General features: G+C 35.9%; 1 protein-coding gene across 1 annotated transcript in view; it reads right to left on the reverse strand.

Annotated features, from left to right (window-relative positions):
- Positions 1–233: 233 nt before the first annotated feature.
- Positions 234–23,503, reverse strand: part of XPR1 (xenotropic and polytropic retrovirus receptor 1) — a 202,723-nt gene continuing 179,453 nt past the window's right edge. The window contains exons 12-15 of the mRNA XM_030847608.2: positions 13,690–13,856; positions 10,369–10,508; positions 3,503–3,724; positions 234–859 (exon numbers count right to left, since the gene is read on the reverse strand). Of these exons, the coding sequence (XP_030703468.1) occupies positions 799–859; positions 3,503–3,724; positions 10,369–10,508; positions 13,690–13,856 (590 nt within the window). The 3' untranslated portion in view covers positions 234–798. The remainder of the gene's footprint in view (positions 860–3,502; positions 3,725–10,368; positions 10,509–13,689; positions 13,857–23,503) is intronic.

The raw sequence follows: 23,503 nt of genomic DNA on the forward strand, positions 1-23,503 counted from the left end.
AAAAGAAAGGAAAGAAAAAGTCAAACTGGTGCAAGTTGTCTCATGAAAGAGGTATTGTGGACTAAACCCTCATAAATGCTGTCCAACATTAGTTTCCCCTGTCTTCTTTCACTGTTATCACCTTCATTGTACAGGAGTTATATCATTCTTTTATGGTTAAGTTTCATAAATAATGAGAAAACCATATGTAACAAATACATCATATTTCCCACCCACCCAGCAACCCTCCCCAAAATAAGAAAAGTTACATCAAATTAAAAAGTAGCTTCGTGAATGAAGGTACTGCTCTAAGTTGCACTTTCCCTGCAAGTGCGGCCAGTGCTTTTGCGCTGGGTATGAAGGAAAGGAAAAAATTCTCCACATAAACAGACAAAAAATTTAAAAACCAATGTCCGGTTTCAACCAGTCAAAACCGGGCCAAGCGGAAGCCGAGATATCTCGGTACCGTCCCATCAGAGGGTCCTTGCAATGCTTGTTCTTCATCCTGACAGGTATCTGTGTCCTTGTGATTGTAAACAATCCATAAGATACTATGTTTTTGTTCCTTAAAATGTCCTCTGATTGGCAAAATGAAGTAAATATTTGTTTTAAAAGTAGAAAATGAAAATTAAACCAGAAGAAAAGAAAAGAAACACAGTGAGCTTGTTTGGAGTCCATAGGATCCGATCTGGAAGAGCTCGGAAAATGTGTTATATGTCTTCTCCTGTTTTCGGCTGGAAAGGTACTAGAGGTTGCGTTGGTCGAGGAAAGAACTGTAGAGTAGGAAAACCAAGGATGTTAATCTAGACTTCAGAGGATTCAAGTGTTAGCTTCATCATCTGTGTCTTCTATCAATACCTTAGTGTCACGAGCCTTGGATCTAGTGGTAATAACAGGAAAAAAAAAAACTTAGTCCATTACTAAAATACAAACACATCCAAAGTATTAGGTACATTTCCAATCTTACTACCATTAAAAATACCAGGCACAGGCACCATACACTGTTGGACACCAGATGGACTGTTCCTGGAGTTTCGTATTCAATTGTTGGTATTACTGGAAAAACACTAAGAAACTAGATTGCAACCAGAGGAAGGAAACAAAAACAATGCCAGGTCATGTGCAATGGAGGGACTTTGATTTTATGATGTATCTCTTTAACCTCTTTGAGTGACAATTTTCATCTCTGTAAAGCAGGAATAATAATACCTATTTTACAAAATACTGCTTTCACCTCATGGAGATAGTATGAATATCAAGTGAGAAAGTGGATATAAAAAACATCAGTAAAGCATTAAACAAATATAAGGAATTATGATAAGGATGATAGAAGAATCATTTGAGGTACACATGAAAAACCAGGAGAGTTGGCCAGCAGGTGTAAGACCTAAGGAGAGACATGACAGTTGTCTTCAAACAGTTAACAAAGTATACATAGAAGAGGCAGAAAACGAAGTTATGTTAGAAAGCCCAATCAGGATCAACTGGTTGAAATTATAGTGAAGCATATTTCAACATAAGCTATCTACCACAATAATTATCCAACAATAAAAGCAGGTGCCTCGTATAGTTATAAACTTCACTATCACTGATGACTGTCAATCAGCATAAGATGACCAACTATTCAGGATGTTGTAAAAGACATTCCTGCATGGGATGAAAAATGGGATTAGATAATGTCAAAATGTTCTGCAACTCACAAGCCCCATGAGGTGAAGTGGGTATTATTATTATTACTCGACAGAGGTGAAAATAGACATTCAAAAAGTTAAGGATGTGCTAAAGGTTGCATGAGTCACAAAGTCAGTACTCAATCTCAGAACTTCTTAGATTCCCTGCTCTCTTGTTACATATATTACATATAACCTGCTCCATTGTTCTAAATGTCTTCCTCTGGTGGCAATCTAGTATCCCAGTGTTCTTCCCCTGAACACCTGAAATTGAACGTAAACATCTATTGCCAAAGAGCTCCCTTGTTTCTGAAACAAAAAGAGTGTATGTTTAGGTTGCCCTCTGCTGGTAACTAACAAGGATTAGACTTTCCAAATTAGGAACTCAATGAGACGACCACCCACAGCACTGCCTTCTAGCCCTTTGTGGCCCTTATCTTGCTGACTCCACCAGCCTCCACATCCCCTCCTCTTGCTTCTTCAAACTCTGCTTCCTGCTGTATATAATAATATCATGCTTTGTTTTGATGTTCTTCCTGCTGACCTCCCTGACCATTCCTTTCCTGCCCCTTTTGTTGGTTCTTTTTTTCTCTTGCCTGTGTTTATTCCCTAAGACTCAGTTCCTTGCTCTGCTTTTCTTTTCTCTACCTTCTCCTCTTCAGAGAACTTCTAAATTCTATCTAAAGCTCAGGCAATTTCTACTCTGCGCCCCTGTGGGTTATTACCACCTCCTATTTTTTTTTTTTTTTTTTTACTTCCTTTAAAATGTTTCCTTATTTTCTTTTTAGTCCTATTGTAACCATCCTAATTCCAGTCTTTAATGTTCCATACTTAAGAATACTGCACTGGTCTTTTAGTTGAGCTGGCCTTGAGTTTTCCCTTTCCCAATATATGTTGCACAGTGCCATTAAAACTTATGAAAATATTACTTTCATAATGTCATTCTATGAAAAAATTCTCTGTGACTCCTTCCTGCCTACAAGATCAAGCTTGTACTTTTCAGCCTTCTACAATCATACTTCATCTATTCAGCTAAATTTTCTTACTATCTGTTACTAGTTTTAGTCACATGGCTTTTCTTTCTGCCCCTCATTTCCACCTTCATGTCTTTACTGTGCCTCTAGCCTATTCAAACACTCCCTTATCCTTTAGAAAACTGCTCATGCTTAACCTGTCTCCTCCTTCACTCCAATCCACTGTGCTAGCCACTGTCTCTAAATTTCAAATGCAGCAACAATATACCCTACATTTATTGTTACTTTTAGGAATATACAAAGTAAATGACTGATAAAAATACTTTTGTAGGTATTTAGTAAAAAAGTAAAAATAATAATAGCTTACACTTATCGAGCTCTTTCTGTGAGGAAACTGGTCTAAATCCCATGTCATCACAAATTTAATCTAACCAGCCACCCTATGAGCAGGACCATATTAATCCCAATTTAGAGATGAGGGATAATATAGAGAAATTAAGTGATTCGGCCAAGATGACATAGATGGCAAGTGGCAGAACTAGGATTGCTAAAGTTTATAACTTGGAAATGATTTTTATACAAGATATACTGAAGAGTCAAGTAAATTATTTTCCAACAAATTTTCCCCAGTGTACTTTTAATGCCAAATTAGTAAGTATTAATTAGCATATTAATGACATTTTACACTATGTGTTCATTAAGACATTCTATATATAGGTTGGATCATATGAAACTGCTGTTATTGCTGGTTTTTGTGGTGAAACACGGTTGAACGCCAGCAATTTCACCTGGTTCAACCTGATAGCTTCTTAACTTAAATGTTATCCAGTACTAAAACCTGAAGGGAATTCATCTCACAGAAGTGGAAGCTATACATACTGAGAAGCAAGGTGAGGCCGGCGCAGGGATATGCTCTGGCTGTACTTCCATGGCCGATTCTTCTGGCGGTTTCGTACCCCGTCTTCCTGGTCCATCATCTGCTCTAGAAGCGTCTGATCATCTGCATTCAGAGGGGCCACAGAGATGTCCCTCACAGCACGGAATTCACCACAGTTATTCAGATGTTCATTCTCCAGGCGGAAGAAGTTCCACACAAATCGCCTTAGCAAAATGGGGTAGAATAGGCAAATTACTTATAAAATTTGAACATACTATCACCTGTAGACCTCCCAGTATAACAAGTTTCCACTCATAGAAACAAAAAAAGGAATTAAGGACTAGAATACTAAAATAGAATAGAAAAAAGATGGTGTGGGGGGGTGTGGGGGAAGGGGACAAGAAAGGAGTAGGCAAAGGAAAGGGACTCATGGAATGCAGTTTCAGAGTACTCATTCTTTCCCTTTATTGAACAAATATTTATTGAAGGCCTACAATATGACAGGAAAAGGCACTGAATGAGACAAAGCCTCTTCCTGTATAAGTGCAATTTCTAATGACAGAGACAGATAATAAACAAGTAAACAATTAGCTAACGGTAAGTGCTCTGAAGAAAATAAAGCAGGGCAAGGGTATAGAACATGTTTCTTTGAAGAGATGGCATCTAGCAAGGAAGCAAGTCAGGTAAAGTCCTACAGAAAAGTATCCCGGGCAGAGGAAACAGCAAGTACAAAAGCTCCCAAGCTGGACAGGACTTTGGTGTGTTAAAACAACAGCAAGGTCAGTGGGGTTGGAGAGGAACAGGAAGGTTAAAATGGCAGATGAAGATGGAGAGGTAGAAAAGAAAGGGGCCTGATCCATAGAGGGCCTTATAAGCCATAGTGAAGAGTTTAGATTTTTAAGTGTGATAGAAAACAAGGAGAGTTCTGAGCTGGAGAATGATGTGATTTGTTTTAAAAAGATCATTCTATCTGCTGAATTGTGAATAGACCAAAGGAAGATGAGAACATCTGAAGGAAGACCAATTAGAAAGAGATGATGGAGACTTAGATACAGCTGGGGATAACAAAGGTGATGAGAAGCAGACAGACTAGGGATTTATTTATGAAGATGAAGCTGACAGGACTTACTGACATGGGATGTGAGTGGTCTCAGGTTTTTGTTCTCAGTGAATGGTGACACCATTTACTAGAGATCTGGGTTGTTCCTATTAGGCCAGAGCCATTAGATATCCAAGAGGAAAATTCAGTAGCTACATGGACATGAGTTTGCAGTTCAAGAGAGTCTAGGACTATAGACAGCATAAGAACAGTATTTCAGGTCATGGGCTTAGGAATAATATAAGTGGAGGAGAGAAGATTAAAGAGGATTAAACCCTGGAGCACTCCAATATTTACAATTTGGGAAGAGGAAGAAGAACCAGTAAAGGAACTGAGATGGAATAGATAGTGAGACAGAAGAGTGTAGTTTCTGAGAAATCAAGTGAAGAAAGTGCTTTGCTGAGAGGTAAAATAAGTACAGAGAACTAACCACTGGATTTACATAAAGAGGATAAAGAGGCAGTATGATCTAAGAGCACAGATTCTGGGAGACTGTCTAGATTCAAATCATGGATGCTGCCACTTACTAGGTGTAATAACCTTGGATGATTTACTTAACCTATGCTTCATTAGTAAAATGAGACAGTAACAGTACCTACCTCACAAGACTGTTGTGAGGATTCACTAAGTTAATACATGTAAAGGGCTTAGAACAGTGCCAGGTACATAGAAGGCAATACATAAGTGTTTGCTATTATTATTATTGATTATTAACAAAAGCAATTCAGTTTGAGTATTGGGAAAAGAAGACTTGAGTTGAATTAAAGGGAGAATGGGGGACGAGTCAGAGGGCAGAGACAGCAAGTACAGACATCTCTTGAAGAGCTTTGCTGTAAAGGAGAGCAGAAAAATGGGCAGTAGTTGGAGGAAGATTCAAAGGAGATTTTTTGCTTTTGCTTTAAATGGGTGATAGAACATCTGATTCTATTATGAAGCTGATTTTTTTTTTTTTTTTTTTTGGTACGCGGGCCTCTCACTGCCATGGCCTCTCCCGTTGCGGAGCACAGGCTCCGGACGCGCAGGCTCAGCGGCCGTGGCTCACGGGTCCAGCCGCTCCGCGGCATGTGGGATCTTCCCGGACCAGGGCACGAACCCGTGTCCCCTGCATCGGCAGGCGGACTCTCAACCACTGCGCCACCAGGGAAGCCCCGCAGATAATTTTTTAAAGAGAAAAAAATCAAGAATAAAAAAGTAATTGGGCTTGCCTGGTGGCGCAGTGGTTGAGAGTCTGCACGGGTTACTGCCCCGGTCCGGGAAGATCCCACATGCCGCGGAGCGGCTGGACCCGTGAGCCACGGCCGCTGAGCCTGTGCGTCCGGAGCCTGTGCTCCGCAACGGGAGAGGCCACGGCAGTGAGAGGCCCGCGTACCGCAAAAAAAAAAAAAAAAAAGTAATTGAGTTCCCTCTTTTTACTAGAACAAATTTTTTTTTTTAATGTATAAAGCAGCATACATGAAAGAGAAAGGAGTATTTGCGGGGAGGCGTTATTGGTGATGGAGAATTTCAGGTCCCAAACCTAGACATCTGAGAAAGTGAAGAGGGGAAGGAGGGTTGACAAATGGTTTGGAGAGAGCACTGACAGCAACAAGTATACTGCTTCCAGATTCAATCTTATTTTATCAGGCCATCCTGATATATGTGCCCATCCTGACTCGGAGGAAAGCTATACACCTGTCTAAAAATATCTTTATTTCATCTTCATTTGTGAAAGATATTTTCACTGGGTAAAGAGTTCTAGGTAGGGAGTTATTTTCGTTCAGCACACTTAAGATACCATTTTAATGACTTCTGACGTCCACTGTTGCTGTTGAGAAGTCAGCTGTGAATCTAACAGCCATTTCTTTAAAGATAATCCTTTCTTTTGGGCTGCCTTTTTTTTTTTTAATAAGCATTTTAACTAAAGCACAACATAAATATATAAAAGTGTGCAAATTTTAAGTGTGCAGGTTGGTTAATTATTATAAAGTGATCACAATGTGTAATTATCACTCAGAAACAAGAAATAAAAAATTACCGTATACCTAAAGCTGCCTGTATGGCCCCGCTATGTTATCTTCTAGAGAGTTTATTGATCTACCTTTCATATTTAGCTCTGCAATCCACCTGGAATTGATTTTGCATACATTATGCAGTGGAAGTTGAGATTTATTTTTTCCCCCATATGGATATCCAGTTGACTCAATATCATTTATTAAAGAACCTTTTTTTCTCCACTGTTATATAGCCACCTTTGTCATAAATCAGGTAGTGTCAATGAATGTGTGGATCTGTTTCTGGACTCCCTATTCTATTGCAGTGGCCTATTTGTCTCTTCTTTGTCTCGTCAGACACTGTCTTACTTATGGTAGTTATATAATAGGTTTTGATATTTGAGAGTATAAGTCCTTTACTTCGTTCTTTTCAGGATAGTCTTGGATATTCTTGATCCTTACTGCTACCATATAAATTCTAGAACTGGCTTGTCAATTTTCACATACATACATCTTTCATTAAATTTATTCCTTTAGGGCTTCCCCGGTGGCGCAGTGGTTGAGAGTCCACCTGCCGATGCAGGGGACGCAGGTTCGTGCCCTGGTCCGGGAAGATCCCACATGCCGCGGAGCGGCTAGGCCCGTGAGCCATGGCCACTGAGCCTGCGCGTCTGGAGCCTGTGCTCCGCAGTGGGAGAGGCCACAACAGTGAGAGGCCCACGTACCGCAAAAAAAAAAAAAAAAAATTTATTCCTTTAGGTATTTGATACATTCCAGGGCTATTCAAAACGGTATGTTTTTTTAAAATTTCATTTTCTAGTTGTTCGTGACTTTTTTAGAACATTAATTTATGTTAACCTTATATATTCATTCTAATAGCTTATTTGTAAATTCTTTTGAATTTTCTACATATACAGTCATGTCACCAATGAATCATAGTTTTATTTCTTCCTTTCTAATCCTTATACTTTTTCTCTCCTCATTGCACTAGCTATATCTGCAGTATGATGTTAAATAGAAGTGGTGACAGCACGCATACTTATCTCATTCCTGATCTCCAGGGAGAACTTAGTGTTTTACCATTAAATATGATCTTTTTTTTATTATTTATTTTTTTGTAGTGTTTACTTTTTTCATAAACAGGCATTGACTTTTCTTAATGGCATTTTCTTTATTTGTTGAGGGTTGTTTTCCCCTTTATTCATTAATGTGGTGAGTTACATAGATTGATTTTTAAATGTTAAATGATTTTTGAATATTACATCTTACATTCTGGGAATGAACCTAACTTGGTTGTGATGTATTATCCTTTTTATATATTGTTGGATTCATTACCCAATATTTTGTTTAGGATTTTTGCATCCCTGGACATGAGAAATATCCTTGTAGGTTCAGACATCGAAGTCATACTGGCTGCACAAAATGAACTGGAAAGTGTTCCTTTCATTGTCTCGTTTCCCTAAAAGAGTTTTGTGTAAAACTGATATTTCCTCCTCATATATGTGGAAGAATTCCCTGCAGTTTTCTTTGTATGAAGAATTTTAATATGGATTTATTTTCTTTGCTACATATAAACCTATCAGATTTTTAATTTCCTCTTTATCGGTTTTGGTAAATTGTGCTTTTTTGAGGAATTTGTTCACTTCGCTTAAATTTCTAAATTTATTGGCACAAAGTTGCTCATAATATTGTCATGCTCTTTTAAAAAACATCTTCAGCATTTTTGATATTTGTAATTTGTGCCTTCTTTCCTTGATCAGTACTATTTAGACATTTGGTCAATTTTAGTAGTCTTTTAAAAGAACTAACTAGCTTTGTTAATTTTCTCTATTATATGTCTGTTTTCTATTCCATTAATTTCTGTTCTTTATATTTTCTTCCTTCTACTTTTTTTGAGGTTTGATTTGCTATTTAAATCTTTTTTCTAATATCGAGCTGTATACTTTTCTAATATATACATTTAAGGCTATACATTTCCCTCTAAGCATGGCTTTAGCTATATTTTACCTTTTCTTTTGTTACATTTTCAATTTCATTCTATTCAAAATATTTTAAAATTTTCATTGCAATTTCAACTTCAACCATGGGTTATTTATACATGTGATGCTTAATTTCTAAACATTTGTGAATTTTCAGATATCTTTTTGTGATTTTACTCCTCTGAAGTTTAAGACTTCCTTTACAGCCTAGAATATGGTTAATTTTGGTAAATGTTCCATGTGTAGCATTTGTATTTAGTACTTGTTGTATGCAGTCCTCTAAATATGTCAATTAGGTCAAGTTGGTTAATTGACTACTTGTTTACTACTGAGAAAAGTATGTTAAAATTCTTCTCTAAAATTGTAAATTTATCTACTTTTACTTTTTAGCAGTGTCAACTTTTGCTTTACCTATTTTCAAGCTATGTTATTAGGTGCATACAAACTTGAATTGGCTATCACAAATGAATCTCAAAGTCTCTAGGTCTGGCAAATTTCTTTAGCACAAAATTGGCTTTAGTGTTCTGCTTATCCTGGGATATCTGCCTTCACTTAGCATTTGGGCTATCTTGTCAGATCACTAATGTTTTTAGGAAGATTAAAAAAACATTTTATCTGGTATTTTTAGTGTTTCCACTGAGAAGGTTGGGCTGAATAACCCAAATTGCTAAATTGCAAAAAACGATTCTTAAAAGATTTTAATTCTAATTCCTGTTCTAAGACTTTTTACCTCCTTATTTCCACTCATGACCCTTCCAATGGAGCCCAATTCTTTCTTTCCTTTCTTTTTTTGATTTAAAAACCTTTTATTAAGTACAACACACATTCAGAGAAGTGAACAAATCTGATGGGCACTGCATGATGAATTTTAACAAAGTGAACCCATCATGTAACTAGCACACAGATCAAAAAACAGAACATTACTCCACCCCTCACCCAAGGAGGTTCTCCTGGTGCCACTTCCAGTCACTGTCCCACAAGGGCAAATACTATTTTGACTTCTAATACCATAGATGAGTTTAGCCTGCTTTTGAACTTTATAAATTTGGAATCATACAGGGACATACTCTTGTGTCTAACTTCTTTTGCTTAATATTTTGCTCTGTGAGATTCATTCATGTTGTTATTTAGTCTTTTGTTCTCACTACTGGATAGACCTGCATGTGTGAAAATACCACAATTTATCTATCCACTCTATATTGCTGGGCACTTGGGTAGTCTCCATTTTGGTCTGCTATAAATAGTATTATTGTGAACATTCTTGTATGTGGGTCTTGGTAGCCTTAGGTTAGCACTCCTGTTTACTATATACCCAGGTGTTCATGCACAGCTTTGGTAGATACTGACGAAGAGTTTTCCAAAGTGGCTGTTGTACTAGTTTCCTCCTACCTGCAGTGTATGAGAATTCCAATTGTTCCCATTGTTCTACATCCTCATCAATACTTAGTGTGTCTGTATTTTTCATTTTAGCCCTCAGAGGTGAGTAGCTATATCTCAAATGTAGGTTTAATTTGTATTTCCCTGGTGACTAAGCATGTTAAGAACCTTTTCGTATGTTCATTAGCCATTTGGATGTTCAAATGGAGCCCAGTTCTAAAAAAGCTTCTAAGTCATCATCAGCAGTTACTTTAACTTTGTAAGAATTAATCTCTTAGTCCTTCAACCAGGATTTTCCAATTCTGAGGCTGATGAAAAGTTTGAGAAAAGTTGGAAAATTTAAGCTTTTCAAGTATAAGTTTTAATAAATTCTGATTTATAAGTATTGAGCAACTTTTTAGGTAAAAAAGAATCTTTGATAAACTTTTCAGTAGTTTGCTTACCGGAAAACCTCAAGGGGAGCAAAGACAGTAGCAATGATGTCCCTAGAATGAGGCAACAAAGTCATGGAGGTAATTGAGATTTGGATAGTCCAAGCAAAGCGCAGGATCACATCCTCTATGATGGCACAGTAATAATAGGCCTGAGGAATAATAAGCAAATTGAGTACACTTACCATCACGTTTCTTACAAATAAGCACACTTAGCACAGTAACAAGAGTCACATATCCTACTGACAAGCACAGGTTAAAGAGTTTTATATTTTAGAAAGATTTCACCAATTTAGTTTTTTTTTCTTAAATGGTACAATATTTAAAATGAATTTATAAATATTGTTTTACTGAATTTCAGTAATCATTTAACAAATAAACTTCATTCCCATATTGTATACCAGGCTCTCTTCTAGACCCCAGAAATACAAACCAGATGAAATCCTTGATCTGACTGAAATTATACTCTAATGTGTATGTGATACACTAATGACTCAACAGTTAATATTAGAAAATATTAGCAGATTTATTAACTCTGTTATTTGCACTTTTATTCTCAAATTGCCTTACCCTCCGTCTGAAAAAATTTTGCCTTGCTTTTTGATGTCAGTAAATAAAATTAAGCTTGGATTTCACATACATAGTTAAATTTAAGGAATGTTCCATTTTCACATGAGGAAGACAGCACTCAACTAATCTTTCCAGGTACTAGTATCCAGTATTTGAGAGTCCACGCTTACCTACACAAGTCTTAAGTAAACAAACTGCCAATAGACCAGAACTGTAATTCACGGATTTTCTCACTATTAATCTCTGGATATCTAGCTCTTTAAAAATATGTTTTTAAAGGTTATGACATCTTATGGGAAATAGAACTGATATGTATTAAGCCATAGCACTTATTTTATTTTAAAAAATTTAACAAAGGAATACTAGTCATGTCAGAAGCCTATTAAACAAAAGAAATAGCAGTCCCCTTCTTGTCCCATTCTCTAGAGACAAACATTTTCAAAATTTGTAGCTATTTCTTCTATTATTTATCTTCCACATTTCTAAATAATGTGTGTATATTGCTATATCTTGATTAATCAATTTTAGACATTATCCACTGCTTACTATGATGAACTTTATGAAGATTTTTAACACATTAACATATCTCCCTCTTCCCTCCCCCATCCATCCAATAGAGCGATAATGTAATTTTTGGATAAATCCACATGCAGTGAACTCATTATTAGGCCTCTCAGTGAAGAGCTACAATTTCATGTGTCTTTAAGAGCCAGTCAAGTGGATCCACATTTCACTGATGTGGGAGCTGATGTTACCAAAAATTGAAGGTCTTTTGGGAGGAATACACTTAAGACTTGAGGTCAAGAGACACAGAAAAGTTAAGTTTTAATATGGAGATAACAAAAATGCTTCCTGGACCTGGGTATGGTGCTCAATAGTATGCGTTGTTAATGCCGAGGAACTGATTTTAAGGTACATATAGCTGTGTTAATTTTTAAATGAAGTACCACTGGACTCAGCAAATAGCTTCTTCCTTTTTTAAGAAGAATAAATTTTATTCCAGTATTTGCCTTTTTAATATTGAAAGGGGTATGGTGATCCCCTAGAACATTTTTCTTATACATTTGCAAAGCATAATGTACAAAAGCATATACTTTATTTTCTAGGGTCATGAAAATATATAATAACAAAAAAACTGATTCTATTAACTAGTTTTATTACATAGAAATCAAAAAGTTAGAACTATTTAAACGGAGGAACGAATATTTATATAAAGATATAAACAGTTCATCAAAGCAACCATTATAACAAGAAATAAATGTATTATCTCTCTCAGTAAGGCAAGAACAGTTCAAAGAGCAATAAGGCACATACACTTGGTGAACACAAAAGGCCATCTTTACTTGAATGCATGTCTGCTGTCTGACTTGTGCTTACTATTACTTTTTTTGATTTTCTTTTCAAATGAGACTTATAAAGATATATCTAGTATCTTGGTCATACATTCTAAATTTGCACATTGGGATTGCTACAGCTTATGTTAAAAAAAAATCACTGTCAGTAAACATCTCCTTTTCTGCCTTCATTTGTTTATGCAAAGTTACCCTAATATACTATTCTTCGTATTCACTCTCCTATCATTTATTTTTAATCCTCACACTTGAAAACAGCCTTCCCTAATCACCAATTAAATACTACACATTCACGCATTTTCAAAGTGCAATTCTGAGGTACTGGTGACATTCTGACACAGTATAAAGTATTAGTGACCCAATTTATAATCTCCTCCACATCACAGAATTTTAGGACTGGGAAAGGATCAAGAGATAATCTACTATAACACCCTACCTTATAGAAAAGAATACACCGTAGTCTGGTTGCCTGAAATTATACAGCTAGTTAGTGAGAGAGCTGGGATTAGAATTCACTTATAAGGATTCCCAGTTCATTGTTTAATTTCTTTCAATATCTGAGTAAAGATACTCTTGGCCTTTTGACTTTTTAACTCAGCCTCTCTCATCCTTTTATTCATATATATATAAATAAGATGCTAAAATAATTCCCACATAATTATCCATATATTTTTGGATTAAATTGGAACTTTAGGAAAATTGATTGAAATAAATGAAAGGAGAAGCCTTCTTGATGCACCCAAGCAAAGTCAGGCACTCCCCTTTCCTTCGTGCTTTCATAGCGCTGCTCATTCAGTCAAGTATTTATTCATTCATTCCACAAACATTAAGTCCCTGTATGCCAGGGACTATGCTGGATAGTGAGGGATATAGATACCTAAACAGGTAATTAAAATACAGTGTGACGACTACCACAACGGAAATTTGTATAGGGTAAAATGGGGTTAGTACGAATGGCTAATTATGCTTGGAGAAATAAGTAAGGCTTCTTAGAGAAAGTAAAAACTGACTTAAAAAGAAGGAGCAAGAGTTTGCAAGGTAAACAAAGGGGAAAGAGGGCATTTGAGACGGAGGGAATTGCATGGTCAAAATAAATCATAAATGACAGTAAGTTATTTATTCCTCTATTCTAGTCTTTATCACATTGTATTGCAATCTGTTTACTTATCTGTTTAGAATATAGATTAAGGCCTCCTTGAGAACCACAATTTTACTTTGTTTTTATTTCCTATAGCGTCTAGCATATAGTAAACATCTGATACATTTTTGCTGACTGAATGGATTAGTACTTTTTGGTAAGTATTTTCTCTAATTATATTAGGTTGGGATTGGGTATATATTGTAATAGGTACACCTGAGTTGTTGTTTTGTTTTTCTTTTTTAAATAAACCCAAGGACTCTTTGTACATACTTTTTGGGGGTATACAATCTCTTCCCGGAGGAAAGTGTTTTCTCCTGCATTCTTATCAAAAAGACCCCAGTCCATCTTCAGATCCCAGATGAGGGTGTAACAGGAACTGATGATACAAAAGACGATCCACAGGTAAAAGAACACTACGGTGTCTGAGTGACCTCGTTCTGAAGAAAGAAAAGGGAAAGAGAAAATTACTAGATTCAGGTAAAATTCTTCATTAAATAAAACTAATTTAAAAACAGATTCTTTCTCCAGCTCCATAAAGGAAATAAGATTTTAAAAGAAATCTCCTTAGTAGGATCATTGTCTAACAAAAGTTAAATAATAAATCTGATTCTTCTGAAGTTCAAATAGTTATCAAACATTCATCAAATACACAAAATTTGTACAAATGTGCATTTAGAGTTTAGAGGCTTTATGGTGAAAACATAAAATTTCAAATAACTGCAATGGAGGTTTTGAATATTACAAAAGTTGTCATTTTAGTTTTTGCCATCAGGTGGCAGCTTAGGGTCAAAGATGAAAAAAATTTATGAAACACCAGTAACAAGGAATGTGCTGCATTTGCTTTAAGAAATTCTTGGATTGTTTTTACTTTAGAACAACATTTCCTTCATATATGTAGATCTTAATACTTATTGTGAAAGCAATCGGATAATTTTAATTCTAGGTAAAATGCCAGAAAGCAACAGATTGATGACGAATGTATCCTTAAGAACATATATGAAAGCAAACTTCTCTCAAATCACAAAGCAAAGAATGATATGTTTGCTTCTTTTGGATGTTATTTAATGATGCAAAGGCTTAATGTGACTTTATGCTGGGAACACTATAATGTAACTTTGGGTTTTATGCTGAGAACACTATAAAGTGCAATAAATCAGAATAATAAAAATAATTTGCAAAGGTAGTTACACAACCTAGTCTTTTTCACTCTCCAGTGCTCTGTATATTCTCTATGAAACTTTTCTTTGACAAGTTTGAAAGTCATCGTGATGTTCTTTGTATTCTCTGGTTGTAGGATATAGGTATATAACTACTACTAATATGGTCCTCAATCATCAGGAAAAAAAGGTGTCATCTAATTCAAAAAAAGTTTAAATTGTGGTTAGTTTCCCAAAGGCTTAGAAAGTAAAGGATGTATCATGCATTATCCATAATCCTTCCTATTAAAATAAACAAGTGCTGGGAATTTCCTGGTGGTCCAGTGGTTAGAACTCGGTGCTTTCACTGCTGGGGCTTGGGTTCAATCTCTGGTCAGGGAACTAAGATCCTGCAAGCCATGCAGTGCGGCCAAACAAACAAAAAAACAAGTGCTTACTAATCATTTTTAGATAGTAAAATGTTAAGTACAGTATTATTCAAAGGCACCCTTTAGACATTTATAATCTAGTAAGTTGAAACAGCCATTTGTTATTGATGCTAAATTTGAGATCAAAATAAAATAAACAGGGGCTTCCCTGGTGGCGCAGTGGTTGAGAGTCCGCCTGCCGATGCAGGGGACATGGGTTTGTGTCCCGGTCCGGGAGGATCCCACATGCCGCAGAGCACCTAGGCCCGTGAGCCATGGCCGCTGAGCCTGCGCGTCTGGAGCCTGTGCTCCACAACGGGAGAGGCCACAACAGTGAGAGGCCCGCGTACCGCAAAAAAAACCCCCAAAAAACCCAAAGGACTATGAGAACATCAAGAAGAATGGGACTGTTTCCAGCAGTAGGAAATAAGAGGAAGTAGCATTTGAGTTATTTCTAGAAGGATAAATAGTGTTGTAAAAGTCAGGCAGATGAGGCAAGGCTATTCAAGGCTAAAAGAAGATAATGAAAAGCTATGAGGGTGGGAAACTGCAAGGTATTTTTGAGAAGTTGCAGGTAATCTAAGTCTAGTGTGGGTGAAACACAGAGGATGTGAGGGAGTGGGTATGATTTGAAATGAAGCTGGAAAAGACATTTTGGGTCTGACTGTGGAATGCCTTCTTGGGCCTTAGGATTAGATCTGTATTTCAGAAAAATAATGGGTTGGCAGGTTGCTTTCATCAGAATTACTTAGTTGGTTAAAAAAATACAGATATCTCTGAGCTCCAGTGTTGTGTTAGCATCAGTCTGTACCAGCTTTATGAATCAATTGTCAAATTTTCAAAAACTTTGCAAACTGGTTGTTAAACATAGTCATTATTAAAAATTAAATTACATAAACTTATAATTAGCTATATTAAAAACAAAGGTAATGAAAACTCAAATTCATCACTTCCTAATTACTTTACTAAATTTTGATATTATTCTTTTAGGTTATATATGTTTATTTTATCTATATAATGGAAATACTATACATCTTTTTCCAACATTCCATGTTAATCATCTTAGTAGCTTGAAATTGGCTATGGTAGCAGTCCGTATTTACACCATGGAAATCAGCAAACACTGAAAATCAGTGCTCCCATCCCCACCCGAGAGCTAGTTTTTAAATATATACCAGCACACCACTGTTCACCTTCTCCTGGAAAGTCAGTGGTAGGGAACAGAAACAAAAGTTTTAAAAATGGTCCACAATTGATTCTAATGAACAGTCAAGCTTGGATATAAACACATTTTCAGGTTTAAACTATTTTCACAAAATCTTTTCTTCATCAAGAGCAAATTGGGTTAATATTTATTCTATAACATTGTGCCATATGAATTATCATTTAAAAGGTCTAACAAAATATTTACTTATTATCTAGGTTTAGTTGGATGTGTTCTAACATACCTGTTCACTTCATTCTATACACAGATATAGAATCTAGCCGAGTTGTATTGTTCAATAATTACCATCATGGTTGCATTCAAAAGAATTCCATAACTCATCTACTAAGGTTTGCAAAGAATAAAGCAAATTTAGCAACAAAATAAAATTCACTCTGTCGTATTTTCAAAACAAGATCAACACAGAGATAAAGACCTAAAAGGAACTGATAATGAAACTAAAAGTAATTTTGTTATTTCTTCTAGATTTTAGAACAAGTTCTATCCTCAGAATATAATTCTTAAAATGGGACAATGGGCTATGGGGCTTCCCTGGTGGCACAGTGGTTGAGAGTCCGCCTGCCTATGCAGGGGACACGGGTTCGTGCCCCGGTCCGGGAAGATCCCACATGCCGCGGAGCGGCTGGGCCCGTGAGCCATGGCCGCTGAGCCTGCGCGTCCGGAGCCTGTGCTCCGCAACGGGAGAGGCCACAACAGTGAGAGGGCCGCGTACGGCAAAAAAAAAAAAAAAAAGGACAATGGGCTAAACTGCCTTCCTCTAAGCCCATATCATTTCTATGAAATTGCTATGAAACATATACAAGGACTTATTGACTTAAAAAAAATATACTTTAACAGAATATTTTATAATAAGTAATTTTTATCTTATGAACTTCTTCAAACAGTGATTTGAAGAAATCAAATATTTCGTCTACATATGCTACATTTTGGTCTTTTTAAAATTACTACCCTACGTGATCATTTCCATCTCCCAAATGAGGAGTGCTTCTCCCTGAAATCATCTGCCTTCATTGGTATTCAGAGGTTGTACCGGGAAGATATTATCACTTTAGGCAAGCAATTACATCTAATTCTCTGTTGGCTAACTCTGGTAGCCCACTTTAGTAATGTTCAGAATCACAGAAAATCAAGTCATTGGTATTCCACACTAAGTTCCTATTACACACCGGCCATGTTAGAAGCATAATTAATACCAGACAAATGTATGGTAATTGGTATCTAGTGAATCTAAAACAAATAAAATAAGCTTACTAGAGTTTTGTACCCATTAACCATCATAGGAAGGATAAAGCAAAATAATATGTTGGGAAAAGTGCTGAGAGAGAAATCAGAAAAATTACATATGGACATCATTGTGAGTCATATTTCAGGAAGGATATTTTAAATATGAAAAAGTGGCACTGTGTAAAAACAAAGTGAACAGTTTTCTTTCAACCAAAACCTTTCTACTCTGGTAAGAGCTTACCAGGTTTTAATCTGAAATTAAATAAGGAAACAAATAAAATAGACTGGGGACACTGTTTTCAAAGCTCAAACCTATATAGGTAAGCAGAGTTATGAGTGAGTTTGGCTATCAGTTTATCCTAGGACAGGCAAGACAGACATTATATTCCCATTTTACAGTTAAGGAAGCTGAAGTTCAGCGAGACAGTCAGTAAGTGGAAAGATAACTGTATCGGAAGTCACAAGATCTGGGTTTGAATCCAGACTCTGCCTCTTTCCAACTCTGTGACTATAGAAAATTCATAATCTTCAAATGATTGAGACAAAAATGGAAATCATTAGGCCTAAGATAAATGAGGAAACTAGTAATAGGGATCTTTAACCAAGGAACTTTTTTTGTACTAGACAGCACTGTTTCTCTAAGTCCAACTCAACTTGAAATAATAGTTCCACAAAACTATTAAGTAACATTAAAAATATTTCTAAGGTATGTGGAAAACAGAATTTAAAAAGTATACACATATTATTATTTCAGACTGTATATAACTTTATGTTTATAGAAATACAGAGGTAGCTATCCCTGATGAGGAAAGTAAGATTATTAAAGGGATTCATTTTAACTTTATGTATTTATGTATTATTTGAATTTTGTTTTTATAGCCATATATACATATCCATGTTTTATTTGTATAATTAAACTAAAAGAAAAAGGAAGAAAGTGGGCTAAAGAAAACAGTTACCATCAGGGTGATGATATTTTATAAATGATTTAAACAAGAGTTTAATGCTGCTATATTGTTTTTATAATAAAAAAGTACACAGGAATTCATTTATTCATTCAACAAATGCTTACTGAGTGTCTACTACTATAAGCTGTGTTATTTATTATATAGCTATAATACTTAAGATCAGCTGCAAAGAAAAATCTGTTTACTTCTACATTCAACAAACATATGCTGAATGTCTACCAGGTAACCAGGTATATTTTAGAGAACAGAAAGGTACTGAAGAACTATTAAGGACTAAGTGTGAAAGAGGAGACATGTAAAATAAACAAAAGCACAATGTGAAAGTGCAACTGTGGAACTGTGCATACAGGAGGAATCAATAGGTTAGGCTTTCAGGACGGGAACAGCCAGGAAAGGCTTCCTGGAGGGGGTGCTACTTGAGCTGAGCCTTGAAAGTTAACAGTCTTGAGTTAACCAGGTTTGTGAGGCAGAGAGAGCCATATCAAAGAATAGAAACCATTCATTCAACAAATGAACACCTACTTACTATATGCCAGATATTATTCTAGATACCAGGCACACAGTAGTGAATCTTATTCACCAATGGGCAAATTTCCTACCCTAATGAAGCTTACTACTTTAGTTGGGGTAAACAATTATCAGATATACAAGTAAACAAGACAATTTCAGACAGTGAAAAGTGCCAAGAAGGAAACAGAACATGGGGACTTCTCTGGTGGCGCAGTGGTTAAGAATTCACCTGCCAATGCAGGGGACATGGGTTCGAGCCCTGGTCTGGGAAGATCCCACATGCCACGGAGCAGCTAAGCCTGTGCACCACAACTACTGAGCCTGCGCTCTAGAGCCTGCGAGCCACAACTACTGAACCCGTGTGCCACAACTACTAAAGCCTGCATGCCTGTAGCCTGTGCTCTGCAACGAGAGAAGACACCGCACACCGCAATGAAAAGTAGCCCCTGCTTGCCACAACTAGAGAAAGCATGCAAGCAGCAACAAAGACCCAGTGCAGCCAAAAATAAATAAATAAATTACAAAAAGAAAAGAAAACAGAACATGGTGACATGATTGAGACTGGCAGAATTCCTTTAGATAGTGTTCAGGCAGAGAAGGTCTCTAAGTTGATATCTGAGTAATGAGAAGAAGCCAGCTACATGAAAAGCTGGAGGAAGACTTACATATATAATATTACATTTTCTAGTAATCATAATTTAAAAGGTAAAAAGAAACAGGTAAAATTAATTTTAATAATATATTTTGTTAATCTAATATATCTAAAATGTTATTTTAATGTATAATTAATGTATAGAATAAATTATTATATAAAGTCATTGTGGCTACTAGAATAGAGACAATGAGGAAAGGCAGAGTACTGTTTTGAGATACAGGAATGAGAAAAGGAAAGAGATTAGACCAGGTGGCTTACTGAGACAAGGAAAGCCTTTTTAGGGTGAGAGACTGTTGAACGTATATATAGGTTGAAGGGAAGGGGCCAGTAGTGACGAAGAGATTGAAGATTTAGGAACGAAAAGGGGTGACTGCCAGAGCAAGATCCTGAAAGAGACAGGAGGAAATGAGGTCAGAGCACTAAGGTGGGAAACCTTGTTCCAAAGTCTGGGAAAAGTATGGTGAGAATGGATTTGGGTTAAATAAGTATGTATATAGGCAGAAGATAGCTGAAGGAAAATGGCTCCTGATAGGTTCAAGTTTTTCAGGGTACAGGAGACAAAGGTAGTCTGTAAAAGTAAAGAGGGAAAGACTGAGTTGGAGGTTTCGAGAAAAGCAATGAGAGTTATCATGAAAACCCTTTTCAAGTTAATACCCTTTTCTGAGATGACAAAAATTTAATAATAAAAGTTAGCAAAGGACAAATTAACATGTGTAAGTTTAGAAAGAGGGTAATATCTCCTTCCTATGATTTTTTTTAATAAAACATTTTGTTTGTGCTTATACTATCTTTTACTATGATATAAACATACTTTTTCTCTCTTTCCTATAAAACTGTACCCTATCTAGCATTTTAAAAAGAATTTAATTTTACAATGGAGTAAACTGTATATGTGTTTGTATTTTCTATTAAATTGTAATGTCTTTAAGGGAAAGATCTCATGCCAGCATTTTTCCAAGGCCTATGTACTCCACTCCACACAGCGGGAACTCAATTAATTTTTGCCAAATTGAATTGAGGGCAAGTGCTGTGTTTTACTCATTTTTAAACTTTCTCTACAATGCCTTACATTCCAACAAATACTTGGGGAAGGCAACATGGTTTCTGGCAGCCTACACATACAATGTGTCCCTAAAAACTCGTATATAGCTGAATATGAAAAAGACAAGTAACAGATGTACATGTTATATGAGGATTTTGTTTCCTGAGAACTAAAAATAAGAAAATAAAACCCCTTATTATATCTTCCTTGTCTTTTAGACATAATATTTAATGACATTATTCCCAACATCTTACAGACATTTTTCGTTTTTACTCTTTACAACAGAACACAGGATAATCTCTTCAAATCGAATGAGTGTTGGCAATGACGTTTAAACGTCGCTGCTTTCAGTATGCCTAATGATTTCCATCTTTGCTTTAATGGTATTAAATTCGAGACATTTCTTTTCAATAATGAAGTGTACTATCACATATAATTCCCACTCATTTTAATAAAAATGTACAAAACAGAACAAAATCTTCAAATAATCACACAAATACACTAGTATTTGTGACAAAGAAGGTGATGCTGCCAAAGCTGTTAGTTGGCAGCTAGTGCTACCATGTGAAAGCAGGAAACATTCTGAATCCAAAGGATAACTAAGGTGTGTGTGACTATCTGCAAAGTCTTATAACATAATACCCAAAATGTCCAGCTTTCAACTGAAAATCACTAATCATACCAAGAACCAGGAAGATCTCAAACTCAGTGAAAACAGTCCATCAGTAGACGCCAAAAATGAGATGAGAGCTGCTGGAATTATTTGATGAAAATGCTTTTATGAACAATTATGAAATGCTTGAAACAATGAAAAAATAGGAAGTCTCAGCAAAGAAATAGAAGACATAAAGAAAAACCACATGGAAATATTAGAACTGAAAAATACAATAACGAAAATAAAAAACTCAGTGAATGATGTTAACAGCAGAATAGAGAAGACAGAGGAAATAGTCTGCAAACTGGAAAACAGGAGAATAGAAACTAACAAAGCTGAACAGTGGAATGAAAATATATTTAAAAAAAGAAAAAGAAGAAGAAAGAAAAGAAAAGAGATTCAGGGACCTGTGGAACCATAAAAATGTTCGAACATTTGTGTCATCAGAGCCCAGAAGGAAAGAATAGGGAGGGGCTGAAAAAGTACTTAAAGAAATAATGGTCGACAACTCCTCAAATTTGATAAGAGACATAAACATACAGATTCAAGAAGTTGAGCAAACCTCAAATAAAATAAATCTAAAGCCAAAACACATTAAAATTAAACTTCTCAGGCTTCCCTGGTGGCGCAGTGGTTGAGAGTCCACCTGCCAATGCAGGGGACACCGGTTCGTGCCCCGGTCCGGGAAGATCCCACATGCCACGGAGCGGCTGGGCCCGTGAGCCATGGCCGCTGAGCCTGCGTGTCCGGAGCCTGTGCTCCACAATGGGAGAGGCCACAACAGTGAGAGGCCCGCGTACCGCAAAAAAAAAATAATAAACTTCTCAAAACTAAAGACAAAGATAAAAACGTGGAAAGCAGTCAAGAAAAACCCAATACTTTAACGGCCAGGGTTAAAACAATATGATTGACAGTGGATTTCTCATCAGAAATCTTCTGGAGGCCAGAAGAAAGTAGCATGAAATTTATCAAGAGCTGGAAAAAAAAGAACTATAAACTCAGATTTTTATACTCAATGTATACAAATTTTTATACTCAATATCCTTCAGGAAAGGAAGGGGAAATCAAGACATTCTCAGATAAATGAAAACTAACAGAATATATTAGCAGATCTACCCTGAAAGAATTGTTGAATTCTCTAAACAGAAAGAAAATAATAAAAGAAGGAACCTTAGAACTTCAAGAAGGAAGAAAGAACCAAGTAAGCAAAAATATGGGTAAATATGATAGGCTGTACTTTTCCTCTTGAGTTTTCCAAAGTATGCTTGACAGCTGAAGCAAAAATTATAACACTGTCTGATATGGTGCTAAATGTATGGAGGAAATATTTAAGACCATTACATTATAAATGGGGGAGGGTAAAGAGATGTAAAGGGAGGTAAGGTTTCTATAAGTCACTCAAAATGGTAAAATGATGACACTAGGACACTGTGATAAGTTATGTATATACAATGTAATACTGAGAACTATTAAAAAACCTATACAAAGAGAGACACTCAAAAATGTTATAGATAAATCAAAATGGAATTTAAAAATATTCAAGTAAATACAGAGAAATAAAAAGCAGAGAGAGCAGAAAACCAAAAAAGAAAATGGCATACTTCATTTAAGTTCTAACATATCAATAATTACATTAAATGTCAATAGTGTAAATATATCACTTAAAAGAGATTGGCAGAGGGGATTAAAAACTATGACCCAATTACATCCTGTCTACAAGGACTCACTTCAAATATAATAATATAACTATGTTGAAGGTAAAAGTATGGAAAGATATGCATCATGTAAACAATAATCAAAGGAAAGCAGGGTGGCTATTTTACTATCAAATAAAGTAGATTTCAGAGCAAAGAAAATTAGTGTAAACAGACAGGGCCATTATATAAGTATATTAGAGTCAATCCACAAAGAAGATGTAGCAATCCTCACTGTGTCTACATCAAACAACCAGAGTAGCAAAATACATGAAGCAAAAGCTGATAAAATTGAAAAGAAAAATAGACAAACCCACAATTATAGAGATTTCAACTCTCCTTCTCAACAACTAATGGAACAAGTAGACAGAAAATAAGCAACAATATAGAATTCAACAGCATCATTAACTAATAGGATCTAATAAACACTCCACCCTACAACAGCAGAACATACATTCTTTTCAAGTGCCCAATGAACATATAGCAAGATAGGCCAAAAAAATCAATAACAGAAAAATCTTCAAACACTTGGAAACTAAACAACACA

Source organism: Globicephala melas, chromosome 1 (genome assembly GCF_963455315.2).
Source record: "Globicephala melas chromosome 1, mGloMel1.2, whole genome shotgun sequence".
Taxonomy (NCBI): domain Eukaryota; kingdom Metazoa; phylum Chordata; class Mammalia; order Artiodactyla; family Delphinidae; genus Globicephala; species Globicephala melas.